Source organism: Fistularia commersonii, chromosome 12 (assembly GCF_037954325.1).
Source record: "Fistularia commersonii isolate RoL2024-O1a breed Wild chromosome 12, RoL_Fcom_v1.0, whole genome shotgun sequence".
NCBI classification, from domain to species: domain Eukaryota; kingdom Metazoa; phylum Chordata; class Actinopteri; order Syngnathiformes; family Fistulariidae; genus Fistularia; species Fistularia commersonii.
In genome coordinates, this window is record NC_141295.1 from 18593121 (window position 1) to 18609154 (window position 16034).

At 43.8% G+C, this 16034-nt stretch overlaps 2 protein-coding genes across 5 annotated transcripts; both read left to right on the forward strand.

The window, feature by feature from the left end:
- Positions 1-290: 290 nt before the first annotated feature.
- LOC147229059 (ATP synthase F(0) complex subunit k, mitochondrial-like) lies at positions 291-7799 on the forward strand. 3 transcript variants are annotated; one of them, XM_086157539.1, is made up of 4 exons: positions 291-337; positions 430-536; positions 7311-7403; positions 7487-7799. In XM_086157539.1, the coding sequence occupies exons 2-4, from the start codon at positions 468-470 to the stop codon at positions 7583-7585; spliced, it is 261 nt and encodes an 86-aa protein (XP_086013665.1). In that variant the 5' UTR covers positions 291-337; positions 430-467; the 3' UTR covers positions 7586-7799. The 3 variants fall into 3 exon arrangements, with proteins under 3 accessions (XP_086013665.1, XP_086013666.1, XP_086013664.1); XM_086157540.1 differs by lacking the exon at positions 291-337 and adding an exon at positions 339-376 and having other exon boundaries at positions 460-536; XM_086157538.1 differs by lacking the exon at positions 291-337 and having other exon boundaries at positions 345-536.
- A 154-nt stretch (positions 7800-7953) lies between these two features.
- On the forward strand, positions 7954-13814 carry socs1b (suppressor of cytokine signaling 1b). Of its 2 annotated transcripts, XM_086157537.1 has the most exons (6): positions 7954-8926; positions 9423-9441; positions 9564-9620; positions 10513-10902; positions 12310-12497; positions 13292-13814. In XM_086157537.1, exons 4-6 carry the CDS (start codon positions 10636-10638, stop codon positions 13614-13616), a joined length of 780 nt encoding a protein of 259 aa, XP_086013663.1. In that variant the 5' UTR covers positions 7954-8926; positions 9423-9441; positions 9564-9620; positions 10513-10635; the 3' UTR covers positions 13617-13814. The 2 variants fall into 2 exon arrangements, with proteins under 2 accessions (XP_086013663.1, XP_086013662.1); XM_086157536.1 differs by lacking the exons at positions 9423-9441; positions 9564-9620 and having other exon boundaries at positions 7954-8542; positions 8616-8926.
- Positions 13815-16034: the final 2220 nt, after the last annotated feature.

The window sequence follows — 16034 nt, forward strand, 5'->3', positions numbered from 1 at the left end:
TATGTACTAATAATAATGATGATGCTAATTGAAACGAAAATACAGTAACATAAATAATATAATTATTAGTAGTATTATTATTATATAAATGCATCTTTGAGTGTATGCCACCCGAGTCACTGCAGAGGCTTCGGCGTGAACGCGTGGATGTTTTGCTCTCTTGCGGCCGAGGGGAGGAACGGCACTCCCTTGTCATTGGTGGAAACCACGTGATCTATTGTGGCCAACCAGCGCGCATCTACAAGTATGGTCATGGTTAACACGCCTTCTGATTGGTCGAAACGAGCTGTCGTCATCAAACCAGGAAGCAGTTCTCCGACCGATGCGACACAATTGCGTAAGTGACCCACGCTGAACGACAGTTTCCCACTGAGCAGTGAGTATCCGCAGCGGATTCTTTGACATATCACAGTTTATTCCATGTTTCAGCCACGAAAATAAGGTTGACACCTTAACCAGCCGCAGCGATGCCGACGTCCCCGGTTAAAACCCGCATCCCCCTCACCAGTTTCGGCCACCTGATCACGGAGGTGAAGGTAAGAGCCTCCCTGCGCGGATGTACCGATTAAAATCGTTCAACCGAACGCATTTAACGCATTTAGCGGGTGGAAACGTGTCAGACCGGGGAAACATAATGGATTTGAAAAGGCTGACTAGACGCAATCATCGCCTTTCGTCCCTAATCTCCAGCCCTGCAGCCTGCATCATCTCAGATTGAGCACCGTTCTCCCCTATACCTGCCCCACGGGTGAATACGTGAAGTGCTAAGCCGTGGGATTATGTTCACGTGGAAGACGTTTTCTGCAGAGAATTGTTTAATTCCCTCCTCTAACACACACACACCCTTCCCAGAGAAACATACACAGGGTGAACTGCATGACCTGGGGGACTAAATGTAGTTGTTTTCGTCGGGATGTGATGAAGCTGAGTGATTCAGCTTGGAAAAAATCAGCATTCATTCATTAATCCAGTTCACTTTCTCATTCACAGAAACATACAACACCCCCCCCCATTTACACATCATGTGGAAACAAACATTATTCACCCTCTTACTCACATCCTGCAGAAACATGCAGCATTCATACATTCACCCTCACATTCACATGCTCTGTCGCGACTTATATTATTCACCAAGTCATTCATGTCATGCAGAAACACACTTTTCCCCCCCTTTCCCCCACATTGTTTAGAAACATACATTTTCACCCTCTCATTGGCACATAGAGACATGCAGCAATCACCCTTTCATTCACAAGCCCTATAGCGACATAGCATATTCACCTTGTCATTTATGTCATGCAGAGATATACATTCACACATTAATGACATGTCCTATAGAAATGTGCATTATTTACCCTCTCATTCGTGTCCCATGTTGAGACACACAATGTTCACCCTCTCATTCACATGCCTTCTACAGACACACATTATTCAACCCCTTATTCACACACGTAGCAAAAAAATATTTAGTCAGCCAACAATTGTGTAAGTTCTCCCTCTGAAAAAGGTGAGAGAGGCTTCTAGTTTTCATCAAAGGTTCACTTCACCTGTGAGAGACAGAATGGGGGAAAGAATCCAAGAAATCACATTGTAGGATTTTTTTAATGAATTCATAGGTAAATTCCTCTGTAAAATAAGCATTTGGTCGCCAACAACCAAGCAAGAGTTCTGTCTCCCACAGACCCGTAACTTCTTCTTTAAGAGGCTCCTCTGTCCTCCTCACAGTACTTGTATCCATAGCACCTGTTTGAACTGGTTATCAGAATAAAAGACACCAGTCCACAATCGCATACGACAGTCACACTCCAAACTCCTCCGTGGGCAAGACTAAAGAGCTGTCAAAGGACTCCAGAAACCCAATAGTAGACCTGCACCAGCTGGGAAGACTGAAGAAATCAACTCTGAGAGTAATTATTAGAAAATGGAAGACATACCAGACCACTGATAATCTCTCTCCATCTGAGGCTCCATGCAAGATCTCACCTCATGGGGTCAAAATGGTCGCAAGAACAGTGAGCAAACATCCCAGAACCCCAATGGAGGACCGAGCGACTGACCTGCAGAGAGCTGGGACCAAAGTAGAGATGAAATGAGAACAACTTTATTTATCCCGAAGGAAATTGTTGTGCCAGAGTTTCAAGTAAAAACACAACAGTAATAGATAATAGTAGGAAGGAGGAAGAATAAGAAATACAATGAAATATAAATTGTCTTAACTGTTAACTACAAAGATTTGATTAGCAAAGGCTACCATCAGTAACACACGACGCCGCTAGGGACTCAAATCCCTGAAGTTTGCTAGATAGTGTGTGGATGATCCAGAAGAGGATTGGGAGAACATCCTTTGGTTAGATGAAACCAAAATAGAAGTTTTTTGGTAAAAAAAAAAACAACTCATCTTGTTGCGTTTTGAGGAGAAAGAATGTTGAGTTGCATCCAAATAACACCACACCCACTATGAAGCACGGCGGTGGAAACATCACGCTTTGGGGTTTTTTTTTTCTGCAAAGGGACCGGGACGACCGATCCGTGAAAAGTAAAGAATGAACGGGGTCGTATATCGTGAGATTTTGAGTGAAAACCTCCTTCCATCAGCAAGATGAATCACTGAAGATGAATCTCGGCTGGGTCTTTTAGCGGGATGATGATCCCAAACGCTGCCCAGGCAACAAAAGAGCGGCTTTGTAAGAAGCGTTTCAAGGTCCCGGAGTGGCCAAGCCAGTCTGCAGATCTAGACATAGGCAATCTTTGGAGGGAATCGAAAGTCGTTGCCCAGCGACAGCCCCAGAACGTCACTGCGCTGGAGGAAATCTGCATGGAGGAATTGGACAAAATAACAGCAACGCCGTGTGCAAACATTGTGAAGACTTACAGATAATATTGTACCTGATATTGCCAACAAATGTTATACAGGACTGTCTCAGAAAATTAGAATATTTTGATTAAGTTCTTTATCTTCTGTAATGCAGCTACAAAAACAAAAATGTCATACATTCTGGACTCATTACAAATCAACTGAAATATTGCAAGTCTTTTATTATTTTAATATTACTGATAATGGCTTACATATTAGAAAGCTCAAAAATCCTATCTCAAAATATTAGAATATCATGAAAAATTATTTTTTGTTTTTGTAATTGCATTACAGGAGATAAAGAACTTAATCACAATATTCTAATTTTCTGAGACAGTGCTGTATAAACAAGGTATTTAGATGAACTTTTGTTCTTGACCAAATACTTATTTTCCACCTTCATTCACAAATAAATTCTTTAAAAATCAGACTATAATTTTCTGGATTTTTCTTTTTTTTTTTTTCATTCTGTCTCCCATTCGTGGAATTTTTTTTCTGTTTTGTGCGGCTCTATTTGTATTCATATTTATTTCCCTTTTTTTGACATTATGACTTACGTTACTGTGACAAAGGAATTTCCCCAAAGGGGATCAATAAAGTTTACCTTTGTCTCTGTTGAAGTACCTGTGTTGAAAAATCTCTCTCATCTTTAAAATTGGAGAACTTGCACAATTTTAGGCTGACTAAATATTTTTTTTACCCCTCTCATTCACAAGTATATAGAAACACATTATTCACCCTGTCATTCATGTCACACGGAAACATGCATGTGAGCTCCTGATAGAAAACGCCAAAAATGTGTTGCTCGCTTTTAAAAACTAATTGTCTTGTTTTGGAAACGGTCAGATTTGTGACATCGGTTTCAATTTTCCGAAACGGTGGAGGGAACACGCTCTGAGTGAGTTATAGAGAACCTTTATCATCTGTCAGACAGGCACGCATTTCAAGTGTGTACTTTCATACCCGGTGTGTGTGTCACACAAGGCCCAAGTGTTATTTCCTTGTCTCAGGTGACAGCTGGAGGCATTTGACTGGTTTAAAAAAAAAAAAAAAAAGGGAAGTGAATTCACTGGTTGAAAAAAAACAACACCGCAATATTATCCTGTAACGTTTTTTGTTTTTTTTTATCAAAGTTCCTTGTAAATTTCACTTCCTTTCTACCCTTGGAAGTAACAGCTAAATCAGGAGGTGGAATGGCGTGGCCACGTGCGAAAATGAGGAAACTCAAAATTCGCCATTTGCGCTGTCAGGCTTATGTCATCGCCATGGTTTCACCCGTAATAATGAGTCACATCACAATGGTTGAAGTCTGGTTTACAAATTTGCGTTTCCTCTTCCCTTTCAACAAATTCCTAACCATTTCAGATAATCTCCCCCGGTTTTGAAGAAACGAGCCTTAATTTTCTGTGGTCAAATTGCCCTATGAAGCGCTCAGTATCACTTTTAAAAGCAGAACCAAATCTCTGCGTAAATAACCTCCATTGCTTTCTGGCAATAATCTTGATTTCTTTTTTCGCAAGAATTTCTCTAATTCTTTGTAAATTCACACTTGCAAAACACTGGGGAAATAACCGGGCAAGACTCCCGTGGGATAATAAACACACTGCCGGCGAGGAGGAATAATCTTAAACACAAAGAAGTCAAGGAGAATTTACTGTAAACCGAAAGCAAAACTCTGAAGAGATCATATTGAAAGTTGTCGACCTGCTGTGATGAAGCGAGGAGGGGAAGATGCAGCCGTTCCTCGACTTAGGAGCGTAATTGGTTTTGTTACCGAGCTCGGAACACAATTTGCTCGTCTACCAAATTAAATTTCCTTGTTAAAATGAATTGAAACTGGCTTTGCCGCGCTTCGTAGCTTAACTTGAACGCCGCCGCTCCTTTTAAAAGGTTTCTTCCGACGCCTCGTCCGTCGATGTTCCTGCGTCCGCCGCCTACAACACCTTCTCCGTCTTTTCACGTACGTGACTCGCGCATGCCTTTCCGGGATCTGCGCTAGCTAGCGGCACATCTGGACGTCTTTAAACGCCACTTTTCGGACAGCGTCGGTGTTAAAAGTTAGCTCCTAACTCGAGATCTCACAGCGGGAACGTCGGAAAACTCAGACACGTTGAAAGTTCAGCCCTTCGCGCTGGAAAGCTGATGAGCCCGAGTAGACGCGGCGCCGTGTCTGATGACCCCGTGAACTTTTGGTCGTTATTTACAAGCCCATATCCCTCACAGCTGTGCTCACCAGGTTCCTTTCTAAAACAGTCCAGTGCTTAAATGACAACCTGGTGCAGTTTCAGTTCCTTAATCCAAGATAACTTGAATAATGACATTTAAGAATCGAGCGCTGTTGCCACGACCAGGAGATTTCGACTGAAATTCCCCAGGAGGACTGAGAACTTCCACAAACAGACCTTGAAAATCACTGTGTTTCTGCTGTTCTTTCTGGTCTTTCCAGCACTCGCACTCAGCATTTCCTTCACTAACGCTAGCGCTAATGCTAGCGCGACCTCCAGCCAGCTGTCTCTCATTCATCCGAGCGAACAAAAAAAAGCCCTTTGTTAGCGGCGTCGCCCATTAGCCGTCTTTAGCGCATCTTTGCTCCTCAGGATTGTAGCGATGGTTGACTCGGCCATGTCGTAGTGCTTTGCGAGATCCGTAACCCGACTAGCCTTTTGAAGAGCCGTGACGACGGCTTGCTTGCTGGATACACCGAAAAAAATCCTAACAGCAGAATGCAATGATGAACTGTGTAAGCGATGCGTAGTAGCACGCGTGACGGCTGCTACGTTACAACGTAAAAAGACTGTGACTTTGTTTGTTTTTGCATTCATGCGTGGATGTTTGTCGGCAAGTGGATTCAAATTTGATCACAAACTCTGATCGTAGGGGACGTACTATTAATAGAATGCTCTCGAACACACACACACACACACATGCCTGGGACAGAGAAGGTGTGTGTGCGTGCATCTCGGCACTCCTGCGCCCTCAGGCCCGATCGATCTCACCCCCGAGCAGGGATATCTTCACACCAGAAAATCCAGCTTTGTCACGCACAGCCATACGCCGTCGTGACGGCGGGGAACAGACCGTTCCATCTCTGCACTCGTGCCGTCACGCACAATTTCTTTTGCGTACCGATGACAAAACTGGGCGGAGGTGCTTGGATTTTTGTTACGCTCCTTTACAAAAGCCATTGACAGGTCCCTTCAGTGGCAAAATTGTGCCGTGGAGGAGAAAGGGAGCGTTTGTTGTGCTCCGGCATCGGGCCGGTCCAATGTGTCGCGGGGGTGACGGAGACGGTCCCGTTTAATCTCTTTATACATCTTTAACATTTTTTACACTTTAATATCCTCAGTGGCAGGATGCTGTTTAAAGGTTATTGAAACGTTCATTTAATACTTCATAACTTTTTATGTCATTGTTTGTGTTTGTCAATTATGTGTCCCCCCCCCCACGTGGAAATGGTGCTGTCCGCCTCCTATATGTAGGTCCGTCTGCACCAGGGGACGCCAAGCTTTACCACCAAAAAGAGTCTTTTAGAGCCGTTTCCCAACAGTAAAGAAAACACCGGGAGCCATAAGACCCTGATTGAATTTAAAATAAATTATAACATATAATTTATTTTATTTTTTTGCCTTTTATGCTATGAATAAACAAAATATGAGATGCATGTTTTTTTAAATCAATGAGCAACTTCAGAGAAAACAAAATGACATTTCCGCATGCAACAAAAATTTTGAACTCTGAAAAAAAGGCGTTGGGTTGAAGGTTCTTTTAATTAAAATACTCCATGTCGAATTGAGTCTTTCTTGTATTTAAAAAAAAAAAATTGAAAATAAAAGTGATCCACCAGCAGCAGCATGTGCAACAATAATATTATCAAACTAATTTTCACCGAGGGCCACATGTGATGGTAACAATATAAACTTAATGTAATTTAAAATATATTTAACTCCTCAAGGCACTGCTTCTCAAATAGTGGGGCATTATAGTATTAGCTCTTCGGTGTTGTTTCTTTTTGTTTGGCACCAAGCAAGCGCACAAACAGGGCCGAGCAGGAAATATAAAGAACAGCGAACAAGCCCTCGAGAGACGAGCACAGAAAAATATTTAGATAAGAAGGTGGTGAGAGATAAAGATAATGAGACGGAAAGCCAGCGGACGCCATGAAGCCAAATCCATGAACTTCAAGACGTTACACACCATCGCGCTAATAATAGTTTCTTTCTGCGAAAACGTGCTTAATATTGGAAAGCTACAATAAACGCTAATAAAGTTATTCCTTGTTGCAAGTCGATCTATATTTCTTTAATGTTAATAAGGATGCGCAGTTGTTCCGAGGTGCACGTACATCAGTTTTATAGATAAACGATTTCTGCTCGCCCGTGGCGTCACGGCAACAAACGCCCTCCGGAACCTCCATGGGTCCGACTTACTGTACTTTCTCTTTTCTTATCTTCCGAAGAGGCAGCTTTTTGGCGCCAAAGCCCCGACGCCGGAGGAGCTGACTGGCTTGAGGAGACACTTCAACAGCTACACGCTGCAGGGTCGCCGAAACGTACATTCATTTATTCTCCCTTTTGTTTTGGTTTTGGTTCCCAAGAAGGAGCCCCTGACCCTGTGCTTCTGCTCCCCTTGCAGTGCGTCCTGGCCACGTACGCCATCTTGGCCGTGACGGCGACGGCGGCCTATTTTGCTCGCGGCGAAAAGGAACGTGGCAAGCAGACCTGCGAGCTTTGAACAGATATAACTTTACACTCCTGAATTCTTGAATGGTTGTTGAAGGCGGGCGTGGAGATGTTTGCCCACAGGGTGTCACTGCACCGCCGCAGGAATAACAGATTAAACACCGCTTTCATTTTTACTTTGACGTCTCGCCAGATGATAAGCTGGGAGTCTGACGGAACGGATATTTCCCATTTATTTAAAGTATTAAACACTTGAGTCAGTCGTCTCTCCTTTTGTATTTCTTTGATATCCACTCCTTTCCGTTATGTTCTCAGCCCCTCCCTAATTCCAAATTATTGTAGTCTGTTATGACTCAATCGGCTTTTACGTCCTGTCTTTTTCCCAGAATTTCAGTCTGGGAATGCCAGTCATCAAGCGGAGCGGACCTTTTCCTCGAATCCTCGTTGTTTACCGACTCTCCCCGGGGTGGTTCGGGTGGCTGACATCATGCCGATTCCTCGGCACATGTCCATCTAACCCCCTGTCCTCCACCCGTAGACCTCCGGACCTCCTTCTACCTAGATCTTAACACCCCTTCCTTGGTCCACGACCAAACCGTCTCAGTCTCAAACTTTTTCTGTTGGAACATCTCAGCTGCACAGCGGTGGGAGCCGTCACTTGGGTAGAACAATGGTATGGTGCTTAAAGCTGCATAAAAGTAATAATAGTGACTGGTTGGTGCTCATACTGCTTTTATAGTATTGTTATTATATTATCAACATTATACAAAATGCACTCCCTCAATAATAAAGATAGTAATGATGATAATTATTATTTCTAGTAGCGCAAGTACAAGTATTTTACTGTAAAAAGAAGAAAAGAAAAGAATTTGTCACAGGGGTGCAAGACATGTATGACCGAGGCAAAGCGATGACAGACAGTTTGGGTAGGAACGCCCTTCTGTTCATGTCCAAACCATGGTGAAGATCTGGGTATAAGGTTGCTGAAGGTGGAGCTGGCAGGGAAGAGGTATAAAGGAAGACCTAAAATAAGATTTATGGGTGTGGTGAGAGAGAATGTGAAGTTAGTTTGTTTTAAATAGGGGGATACAGACAACAAGATTAGCTGCAGAGTTGATTCAAAAATACTTCGGCTTCTGCTCCTACTTCTCGGTAAGTTTCCTCCGGGGATCTGCAGATGTTCTGCAGGAGCCTCGGTGGCTCCTCTGCTCTTCAGCTTTCCTGGCGGTCAGCAGCTCCACGTGATTTCAAATAAACTCCCAACACGAAAGTGAAAGTAATCGCGTGGACCCGCCCTCCTCAACCGTCTCATTTAAAGTGCCTCCCTTGGACGCGGATCGGCTAGAACACCGATCCACCGACCGACCGACCGACCGCTCTCTCTTCATTCAAAGTAAGACCACCGCATCACACGCACGCCGACGTGCCCGTTTGTCGGTTCGAAACCTAAAAACGCACGTTTTTTCCCTCCTCCCCTTTTATGTCATCTGTTGTATTCTGCTTCCAACGCCGCTCCGATTCGGTAAAGCAATGGGGAACCGTGTTTTGCACTGAAATTGTCCCTGCAAGTGTGGTGTGTGTGTGTGTGTGTGTGTGTGTGTGTGTGTGTGTGTGTGTTGGGGTGAGGGGGCGCTAATGAGCCAATCGGATGGATTTATTTCTTCTAGTGGAAATGATTTGGTGGCAGCTGGGGAGGCTTTTTTTTTTCCAGTTGAGGTGAAAATGTCTTAAAGGTGAGAAAGTCACGTCCAGCTGCCACCAGAAATGTTTTGACAGGAATGAACTGGACGGCCTGAGGATGTTTAGTTTGCTTCTGAACACACACACACACACACACAGACTAACAACAGTCTTGTGTTTCTCCTTATCTTATCGCTTTCGCTTTTCAGTTGAAGGACAGTTAAAACGGTAATTCTCGGTTTTGCCTGGAAATTCCTGTCGATCTTTCACGCGTCGCCCGACGACGATGTTATTGACGTGAACCGTGAACGCTCACCTTCCACCCACCGCGTACATTCCCCCCCTTCCAGTTCTTGGAAATGCAGAGGACGGCGTGTACAAGGAAAAGCGTGCAGAGCTCCTTTCAGGTATGCTCAGGTGTTTTCAAGCAAGGCGAGCCGGCGTCGGGTCACGGCCTTAATAACGGCGCGCGATTGAATAAAGGCCTTTTGTCTTTCTGCTCGTGACGCCGCGACTGGATCATCGTCACGCCTTCCGAAGGATTCTTCACTTTACGGCTCAGCTTCTTTCGTCAGCGTCGTCGCTGTTGTTTCTTTCTTGTTTTGCACAACGCTTCGACGGAAAGGGCTCTATCGACACCTTTCTTGTTATTTCCATTTGCGTGAACGTCCATATTTCATCGTAATCGATTGGAAAATACACCGCTCAAAAAAATAAAGGGAACGCTTAAAAAACACATCCTAGATCTAAATGAATGAAATATTCTTATGAAATACTTTGCTCTTTACACAGTTGAATGTGCTGACAACAAAATCACACCAAAATAATCAATGGAAATCAATTGTATCAACCCATGGAGGTCTGGATTAGGAATCACACTCAAAATGAAAGTGTAAAAACAAACTCCACTTTGATGTAATGTCCTTAAAACAAGTCAAAATGAATCTGTGTTGCTTCCTGAGTGGACACTATGATTTCACGGAAGTGTGATTGACTTGGGAGTTACATTGTGTTGTTCAAGTGTTCCCTTTATTTTTTTGAGCAGTATATTTTCCTTCGAAATGAGTTGTTATGATATTCCCCCCAAATGTTTGTGTTTCCTCCCGGCTTCATCATATTTTGCTAGATTTCAACTTTTCGCTGATTTTTAAGAAAGTCCTTCCTCCCCTTTCTTCGTCATTTTCCGAGAATCGGTAAAGAAATGACCTCAACCAGCATTAAAGTGACGGAAAGACACGAAAAAAAGGGGCGTCGTCCCGGTGAATCTTCGGCTAAAATTTGTGTTTCGCTTTCTTCTAGCGATGGTCAGATGAGCGTAAACCAGACTCGACGGTTCTCGATCGCCAGTTGCATAAAGTTCTGGTCGATGTCGGAGGGGATGGCGTGATCAGCGAGGGATGCCGATGGAAACGCTAATGGAATATGCGTTACGGACGAGAGGAAGAAAAGCTGGACGATGGACAAGTTCCCCTCGGTAGTATGGTTAGCGGCACTTTTAGTCCAGCCGATGTCGTGAGGCAGAAGACGCAGAACAAGAAGCAAACCGCAGAGGCGTCGGCCGAAGACTCCCAATCGGCCGATCTGCGACTATCGGAGGGGGAAACGCTGAAGAAGACGGAGTTAGAACTGTGGCAGAGGAAGAGCCATTCCTTTTATCAGTGGTTGGATGAGGAAGACAGTTGGTATCAGGTCAGTTCACGAAATAGCAGAACCGTTTCCATGACGCACCAAGAGCAGCTTTAGTTTTCACTTTCACATTGAGACTCCATTTCCATGAAGATAAGTTTTGCTCTTGTGCGACGAGGAGAAAGTGAAACCGAGATGATAATAAAACCAGTTTATGGAGAAGTAGAAGGTTTTACGCGAACAGGATTGATTTCGCGAAGTCGCCATAAATGCTGCTGTTCCAGTTCACTTTTTTTTTTTCCCCTTTTCGTTGCCTTTTGTTTTGTTGAAAGGGAGCTTGAGGGTTCTTCACAGGATCCTCCTTGTTCCCAGGATCGCTCTCTTCTAGGAAGAGATGTTTGACGTTCTTGCTACGATCTGCAAGAGTCATCCTCCCAGCTTGGGGATGCCGTGCATCGACAACAATCAGCAACACCATTCGGTGGTCGACAATTTAGGGCACTCCTTCAGGACTGGGAAGTCCAGAAGTACAGCCTGATGCATTGATGCTGACGCTCGGAGGCTTCGACAAGATCTCAACGTGGCTTTGGAAGCAACGCTGGAGGCCGACGCGAAGCCAGTTCCCGACGTGAGTGTCAGAAAACCAAAGAGATGGCGGAGTCCCAGCTACCGCTCCGCATCGGCCCAAGTCCCCTCAGCCAGATCGTGGCCGAGAGTAGCTTCGGATAGCGACTCCGAAGTGGGACAAGAGTCAGACGCCTCTTCTACGCTGGTGACACCAAGCCGTGACTCCCGGGTTCACCTCGCCAGGGTTTGACATCGGGACGAGTGTGGACGGATGCTGGGCAGAAGAGGGCAAGATGATCGCCATTGAAGGGACTGGACTATCTGAAGACGCAAATGTACGTGCCAGCTCCAAATACTCGCGGATCTCGCAGGTACATGGCGACCATGAGGAGGCTGCGTGGAGGTCAGACACAGCCAGGTACCGTCAGAGGACCATGAAGTTCCTGAACAGTCGTACAACCCCGGAGATATGGCCGGAAGACTCCTCCTCCTCAACCCGAGTTGAGATCAAGTGGGACTTCCGGTTCCAGGTGGACAAACCAACCAGACACAGTGGTGGTAGACAAGCAGCAGGAGACGGTGGTGGACGTAGCCATGCCAGGTGGCAGCAACATCGGGAAGCAAGAGCAGGAGAAGCTTGGAGAACTACCAGGACCTGTGGGAGGAGTTGGAGAAGATGTAGAGCTTGAAGGCAAACGTGGTCCCAGTAATGAAGTTGGAGGCGTAAACCCCCCCCCTTCACCCCAAGCTGGTAGAACATCTGAGATCTGTCTGGAAGAGCGCAGTCCTGGGAACATGTAGGATCCTGATACAGATCCATCTCTAAAGCTCCCTTCGGAGTCTTCTTTCTCATTGACGCGCGAAACCTTTATCGTTTCTTACGATTGTCTTTCTCCATTGCAGACTGGGGCGGAAGACAGCTTCTCCATCTTACCAACGCACATTCGTCCCTTCCGTAGCCATGAAGAATACAAACTGGTTCAGCAAACCTTCGAGCAGCTACTGCACAGCTCTTATTACTGGGGCTCCATCTCGATGGATAAAGCGCACAAGATGCTGTCAGACACTCCTCAGGGGACCTTCCTCGTCAGGTAGTCCACCCGTCCCATGTTGCTGTTTTGGTTTCAGTTGTAATTTTTTGGACTATAGGGCGCACCTGAATATAAGCCGCACCCACTAAATTTGAAAAAAAAAAAAAAAAAAAAAAAAAAAAAATCATAATAAAATAAAATAGATACTAGATAATATATATGTAAATAAATAAATCATATATTTGAAATAATTTAAAAAAAATCATATATGGGCCGCACTTGTTGCATTTGTAGCATGAGCTATTTACACAGAAACATTTTTTCAAGTTAATCAAATACGTACCGTCATTTTTTTTTTTTTTTTAACAGTGCCTGTAATACAGCACGTCTGGTTAAACAAATAAAAAATACAGGACATCCCATAATTTCCGAAGTATTGAGGGCAAATCAATATAAGCCGCATTGGCCTGCTGATCGCTATCTTGGTCTCCATCCTGCAAACTAAAACCATTACAGTCGTCTTCTTCTGTTTTAGAATTTCACAGTAATTTCATCCACCCGATGTGACGAGGCTAAACGTTTTGGCCGCATGAACCTCGTCAGTCCCCCCAAAAAATCCATAAATTAGCCACATTGTTGTTTAAGCCGTGGTGTAAAAAAGTGGTGGCTTAGAGTCCAGAAATTACGGTATACCTGGAAAAAAGTCAGATTAAAAGCCCCAAACGAGCTCACCGTCTCCACATATTTATATAGTCATAAGTGTAATGACATGTTTAAGCATTTTATGAACCCTTGGGAGGAAAAGCTGTGCAGAATGAATAAAGTGACGTTTTTATTTTCGCCGGATCTTGCAGAGACAGCTGCCAGCCGAATGTTTTTTTCACGCTGACCTACCAGAGGGAGGACGGTCCCACCAGCGTCCGCATCCATCTGAACAACTTGCGTTTCAACCTGTGCGGCAGCGAAAAGAGTTTCCCTACCCTCTTCTCCCTGCTGGGGTTCTACAGCGGCTACAAGGGCAAACTGAAGTTGCCGTACCGCAGGCAGCGTCCGGAGGACCTGAAGCAGCTCTGCAGGCGAGCTATGATCGGGAGCTATGGAGCCCAGAGTATCCACACCTTGCCCGGCCTCAGCGGGGAAGTCAGAGACTTTGTCCACGCGTACCCGTACCAGCTATGACCACGCGTTGGTTTATTCTGTATATTTAAAATCGCTAACTTTTGTGTTTGTAATCTCTCTGCCTTTTACCGAGTGTTAATCTAATATTTATCACAATGTACAAAGACATGGGATTTTTTTTTTTTCATCACAGGAAAAGTTAAGCGCAGTTGTGTAGATGGTGTACTTGCCAGTTGTGTATTAAATGTAATGTTTCTTTTAAATCCTCTGGTGGTTTATTTCCCCCCACCAGGGGGCAGAGTGGTGTCATCAGAGGGGCTCCAGAAGGGCCAGCGTGGAAATCCCCGGCAGCGGCCATGTTTACGTACCGCTTGTTGAACGTGTTCTCTGGCCTCCAGAGATTCATGATGGCGATTTGTGATGTTTGGTAGCGAGGGATGTGTTAGCGGACGCGGCGGTTGGAAGCGAGAAGGTTCACGGCTCAATCCGATTGGATGTTCTCTTCACGTCCGGCTTCATCCCGTCGTCCAGACGGTTGTCGGTTGGAGACGCGACGTTGATGCAGTGTGAATGAAAGGGTGAACCAACGGCTGTACGGCTCTAGATCAGGGGGTCGGTTTCACATGGAAAGCCATAAAAATCAAATATATCTAAATATATGTCATCAAGAGCAGTATATTTGATATACCGATGGCTGTAATGCAAAACCTCCCAAATTTTTCGATTTTGTGTTTTTGCATTGAACGGTGACAAATGGGGTGATTCCACATTTTCAGTCTGTCTGCAAGATAATCCTGCCTTTTCTTTTGACATAAATGTCACATGATAAAACTCCAATGTGCACAATAAGCAGAAAAAAATGAGGAAAAAAACACTTATCTGTATTGTCAGTGGTAAAAATACATGCTACGTATGTTTAAATTATAACATAGAAATATAGTCTGTGAACAATAGAATTTTCTTGAATATCTTTAACAAAGACCATACTATAATGAAATGAAACGCTTTTTTAATTTCCTTAAAAAGTGTTTTTATCAGATAGGAGGTTTTGCATTACAGCCATCGATATTATACATTAGATATGTCAAACTTTGGTGCCGCATGGATTTGTTCCAAGTACCGCTTTATATTTGACCGTTTCATCGATGTAATTTCATCATAGTACATGAGACATACCGCAGATCCAAATGCAAATCATCATCTTTTTTGACCCGGATAAAGTAGCTGGCTATCTGATAAAATTAAAGCGGAAGCCATCTTCAAAACCAATTTCTGTATTCCGTAATTTCTGGACTATTGAGCGCACCTCAATATAAGCCGCACCGGCTAGCCGATCGCTATCTTGGGCTTCCTCCTGCGCACCAAAACCGAAAAAGTCGTCTTCTTCAGTGTCGGAGTTGACCAGACTCGGTCATTTCATCGGTCCAATGTGACGAGGATAAATGTTTTAGCGGCGTGAAGCTCATTAGCACCCCCCCCCCCCAAAAAAAAAATCCATATATTAGCCGCACCGTTGTTTAAGTGAAAAAAGTCACGGCTTATCGTCCGGAAATTACGGTACCTTAAAATGACACAGTATTATGAAGAAATATCACAAGTATTTTAAAATGAGTTCCAAACTGATTTTTTCTTTTTCAACTCAAAATTGTCCAGGAACCATATGCCGTCACTGGAAGAGCCATATATGGATGAATGATGAGTGATGAATGAAAGAGTGGATAGTTTTCGTCTCGATAGGATGTGAATGAACAGGTGAATGATTGTTCATATGACGAATGAATGAGAGGGTGAATAGTTTTAAGAATAAGATAAGAATAAGAATGAGAACAACTTTATTTATCCCGAAAGAAATTGCTGTGCCAGAGTTACATGAAAAATATAACAATAATAAATAGTAATAGAAAATTGTATAAAAACCAAAAAAAAAAAAACGGGAGAATAAGAAAAACAAATAAACTAATAACCTATAAAGTGTCTTAAGTACCAAGTGAAAGATAAGGAGTGCACAAGAGTATGAAAAAATATTGTACATGTAGCTGTTATAAAATACTTTACAGTTATGAACATATATACAGATAAATTATCACAATTTAAATCATTACAATTTACAGTAAGTGGGTGAGGTTTCTTTTTTTGTCTCTATAGGATGTGTGTAAGAACGGGCGAATGATTGTTTATATGGTGAATTAATGAAAGAGTGAATGGTTGTTTATATAACGAGTGAATGAGAGGATGAATGGTTGTATGTTTCTATATGTTTCCCTGTGATTGGTCCAGGGAGAACCCCGTTCGCCTCTCGGCCAATCACAGCTGGGTTTGAATCCAGACTCCTCCCCCAACGACCCTGAGGGCGGGAAAAGTGCTACAGATAATGAATGGATGGATGGATGGATGGATGGATGGATGGATGGATGGATGGATGGATGGATAAATGAGTGGATGGATGGATGGATGGATGGATGGATGGATGGATGGATG